At 40.7% G+C, this 4,632-nt stretch overlaps 2 protein-coding genes across 2 annotated transcripts in view; one reads left to right on the forward strand and one right to left on the reverse strand.

Annotated features, from left to right (window-relative positions):
• LOC109471770 overlaps nt 1-2,008 on the reverse strand; it is a 6,502-nt gene extending 4,494 nt beyond the window's left edge. The window contains exon 1 of the mRNA XM_019771128.1: nt 1,980-2,008. Within this exon, the coding sequence (XP_019626687.1) occupies nt 1,980-1,991 (12 nt within the window). The 5' untranslated portion in view covers nt 1,992-2,008. The remainder of the gene's footprint in view (nt 1-1,979) is intronic.
• A 478-nt stretch (nt 2,009-2,486) lies between these two features.
• LOC109471774 (NADH-ubiquinone oxidoreductase 75 kDa subunit, mitochondrial-like) overlaps nt 2,487-4,632 on the forward strand; it is a 14,403-nt gene continuing 12,257 nt past the window's right edge. The window contains exon 1 of the mRNA XM_019771132.1: nt 2,487-2,650. Coding sequence (XP_019626691.1) covers nt 2,546-2,650 — 105 coding nt within the window. The 5' untranslated portion in view covers nt 2,487-2,545. The remainder of the gene's footprint in view (nt 2,651-4,632) is intronic.

A 4,632-nucleotide genomic window follows, 5' to 3' on the forward strand; every position in this document is an offset into this window, starting at 1 on the left:
GGTAACATAACACCTGGCAGGGGTGGGAAACACGTGTATGTGTCATTGTTATACCTGGGTCGCAAAAATGGTCGATACAGGTGTTCTAGTATAGCTAAAGTGATGACTATCAAATGGGCTTTAAAATGAATGAAGTAATCTTCGTATTTTGTCCAGCAGTAGAGAGTATTAATGAGTGCCTGCATGGGGTGTGTGTGGTGATTACGAATAACGCAAAATTTTTGCCGCCGATTATGAAGTTACAGAGCTGATTACAACTTTATGATTTGTGGCTACGAATTACGTTGACTTTTGCGGAGGCTGCCTTCGAATTACGAAGTCTAAAAAGGCCTGATTATGCCTACCCAAGAAGAGTTGCATATACATGTATATAATAATAATGGTAGGTATAAAAATAAAAAAAACAAGAAGCCATAGGCGACAATTCTCCGTGAAGTATTATATATTGCAACAAAAAGAAGTAGCCATTGGCGACAATTCTCTGTGAAGTGTGATAAATCGAACAAAGAAAAATTGTTTAAACGCGCGTCGGCTCAGTCATCTTAAGACGCAACAACCAATCAGAGATGCGAGATGCCTACACGTGACGCGGGAAGGGCGCGCGATGCCCGAAATATTTTTGCGTCAATATTCAGCGCCGTGATTCAAGAGATTAATACCCGGAAACAATTTTTTTCTTGTTTTGAACGCATTAACATGCATTTACGCTAATCTAGTATGATTCAGGGTTACTTTTTTTTAAACCTGCCATGGCCAGATTATCTAAAGATGTGTGTATTGTGTGTACAATCTATAGAAAGAGAAATGTACATCAGGTCCGATCATCCGATTTTCACGTTTCGGTTTTTTGGACTCGGTTCATGAACGTATTTTGGTTTGGCTCCTGGAATGTGCAAAAAATGACTCCCGGGACTGTCTACAGGGAACACTCGCACATTCGCGGTGTATCAGGACAGCGCGACTGGTCGTCATTAGCGCAGTAACAGTTGCATAAACGGACGAAACCATTTCAAAGAAATGGGGATGTTTCGAAAATAAGCATTTACTCCAATATCAAAACAGCTACGGTAAAAATAAAAGACGTGCATCATCCCGGACATAATGCAACACCACATGCGAAATTACACAGAAATGCGACGTACGGAAGAATGCGTTTTGGCTGCGAACATCTTCCAAAAACTTGGCATCTCTTAACCATGGGCAAAAACATCTGGAACCACTTATAAAAACCACCCCGTATCTGCATGAACTTTTTTGAACCCCACTGCTATTCCAAACAACGCGTTTTTCTGGACCATTCCAATTCGCCTCGTAATTGTAGGGGTGCGTCTGCGATATTACATGGACCGCGAAAGCAGCAACGGCAAAAATACACATTCGTGCATCAACACGGGCATGCCCGCAGACGGCGTATAAAATTGCGTGCCGATTACACAAAGAGAACCCAGTGTTTTGACTGCGAACATGAAAAATCAGCCGATTACAACACTCCGTCCGGAGGTCCTGACCTCCTTCACGGAGTAATTAACACAGATTATATAATAATTTTGCTCTTTTTCAGCATCACTACAAAATCCTATATGCTAGCTTAAAGCAAGTATAGAAGAGCGATGGCTATCACTCAAAACGTCCAAACGTCCATGTATTTACTATCCAAGTAACGTTTAACTTACTAGTAGTAAGTAGTAGAGTTTGAATTGTCTGTCAAGCATATTTGTTTACCTAAACATAGACAAATGTAACATAATTTAACAACTTTACTTGTTATATCTTCTTCAACTGAATTCGTCCTGCTGCTGCTGCACCTAAAAAGGGTACCTTCTAACCTATTACTTGAGGTAAATATGTATCAAAAGGTATATAAGTTATTTGTTATTTTCAGAATCTGATTCTGAACCTGCATGACCAAGCCAAGGACAGTCATAAATTTTAAGTCAACAAAACACTAAAAACAAAGCACAAAAACACAATAAACTGACCTCATTCGGCATAGTTTTCCCCTACTGTGCCAACCGGTTTTTGAGTGATTTAGTGTGAAGTATGATTTACAAATGATCCCTAAACTCAAATATTCTCACACACTCGAAAAACGCGCGTTGCCATAAACAAACTGCTTCCGGGTTCTGTCAAAAATGCTAACGATGCGCATGCGCAATGTTATACAAACAAACTTTTCTTACAAAAAATGCTAAATTATGACAAAAACTTCTCAATATAGGGAAATATCACAACAAAAAATACAATTATTAGAATGTTATTGATATTTCTATCCACATTTTTTGTGTAAATAAAAAATTATTTAGGTCAGAGGTCAATCACGTCTGTTAACAAACTTTTCTTACAAAAAATGCTAAATCATAACAAATACTTCTCCACATAGCAAAGTATCACAACAAAGATATGATTATTAGAAAATTTTTGATATATCTATCCACATTTTTGGTGTAAATAAAAAAAATTATTCAGGTCAGAGGTCAATCGCGGCCTGTCCGCCATTTTGTTTTGTGAAAGGTTGATGGAGTGACGAAGTCAGGACGGTTTGACGATGTTACGGGTCGGTCAGTGCTCGGGAAGGGTCCTGCGGGCTGCGACAACATGCACAAACATCAGGTGTGCCTCTCAGGCAGCCAAGGCGCCCGAAAAAATCGAGGTAAGAAGCTACAATTGGACGATTTTTGTGCAGGATTTGTGTAACCTTTGAGGCTGTTCTGGTCTCATACGCCAATTTCGCCGTCCCGTAGACTTACATGTTAAAATAGGCCACTATTTTGGCTGTCAATCCAATCAAAAAATCGTATATCAACAGATTTTTTGCTGTCTATACCAAGCACACGTATCATGTAAACGATAAAAAAATTTTTCCCCAATTCTAACCGCTAGTTCGATATTTACGTCATGTATAACTGCAATTACCCATGACCCGGAAGAGGCCCTCTTTTGGCTCACTGTGCCCGACCGCAGTACTCAGGTCAAAATAAGCGTATACGTCCGACAATCGCTCGGACGCCGAAACTTCCCTGCCTGATCCTGTCAGTAATAAACAGGCTTTCACCTCAAATCCTTTTTAGATCAGGTCTGAGTGATGAAAGGGATTTTATGGTGGACCTAAACTCACGCTGTTCAGGCACAATCATTTTTTTGTCGGGACTCTTTTAGACCCTACACGTGCGGAGTAATTCCGGTATGAGACCTTAATAACTATTGATTATTAAGATTGTATCTTAAATTAAAGAATATACATCCCCTAACAATCTCTGAAAAAGATTTTGTCTCACGTCACTCCGTTACCAAGCAACGGGTCAATAAAGTTGCGTCAAAATTTTCATCTGAGCAGCGCCACCTGGCAGGTTGAAGTAAAAGTACAACAGATATCTTTAATTGCCCTTATGACGTGTCGGAAACGGTAATTAATTGTTTTTTTCGTACCGTTGGGTACATTAATGTGTTCTGTATGAGATTGTTTGCATGTAAACCTGAATAGACAGCAAGAGATAGATCTGAACGATGCTGATCATTTCGTGTATGCTGGCAAATGAGGCATAGCATCAGTAGCGACATTCAGGTGCATGTCGCATCAGGACACGCCCATAAAAGCAAAGACATCGACAATACACAAACAACAGTAAAGCCAAACATATACACTTGCTAAAATTTGAACCCAAGGTAAGAAGAAATAAGCGACTTGCTGCTGATAGTGCATCTAGCGCACTCTAAAGGTCAGCCTAGGCGGGAATGGGGAGTGGTTTACAGTGGTGACGCAAGATTCTGCCTACAAAAATGCGAGGCAACTTCAGTCAAAAGTACCCTTATCTACTAGTTGAGAAGAATAAAGGCAAAAGAGGCCAAATTCACCATAAACTATCACTCAGAAAGGAAAGGGAATTCCAGACAGCGTTCTTAGCACCGAGCAAAACAAAAACTTTTCCAATGAAAGTTACAGTAATGCTTTGGCATAATATATTCCTTCTCACCTAAGTAGAAATCCACTAAATGTATTCTGATTTTGCAGTCTGGAAGTCTGGGGGATACGATTTCACGTCAGCTGTAGCGTGTCGGGTGTTTTTCGTTTAGTTTGGGGGGGGGGTAAGGACGCACCGCCCTGACAGTGGAGGGGGAGGGGGAGCGCGGCTGCTCAGACACAATGCGTGCGTGTGTTGGGGGGGGGTGGTGGTAACGATGGCACAAATTCGGCCAGGATAGCCAGGATAATCAAGCGACGTAATGGGTATTATTTTGGGATACAATCAGGTAACCCTACTTTCCAGGCATGCGATTTTAGGTGGGTGCAGAGTCAGGCTGCGGGCAAGGTGGTTAAAACAATTCATAGCGCATCGGATTGCCTTGTATTTGACGCTTTTCCTGAAAGTAGAGCGCACATATCTTTAGTATTTGAATCTTTTCCTGCTCTGTGGTTCTTTAACTCTAGCCACAACTTCATATAAACGTCTTATTTCCGTAATCGACGCTTCTAAGGTTTACATGTGTTGTCCGTGAATTTGGGTTTACACGATTTCTATATAAGTTGCAAGCGTGTGCTTGTCAGTCCTTGCTTTATAGACGTCTTACACAACACTGATAGTCAGGGAATTGTCTTTAGTGTATGTATCATTGACTATGTCAGCTTTTCAAAAC

Source organism: Branchiostoma belcheri, unplaced genomic scaffold, assembly GCF_001625305.1.
Source record: "Branchiostoma belcheri isolate BF01 breed outbred unplaced genomic scaffold, Haploidv18h27 scaffold259, whole genome shotgun sequence".
NCBI classification, from domain to species: domain Eukaryota; kingdom Metazoa; phylum Chordata; class Leptocardii; order Amphioxiformes; family Branchiostomatidae; genus Branchiostoma; species Branchiostoma belcheri.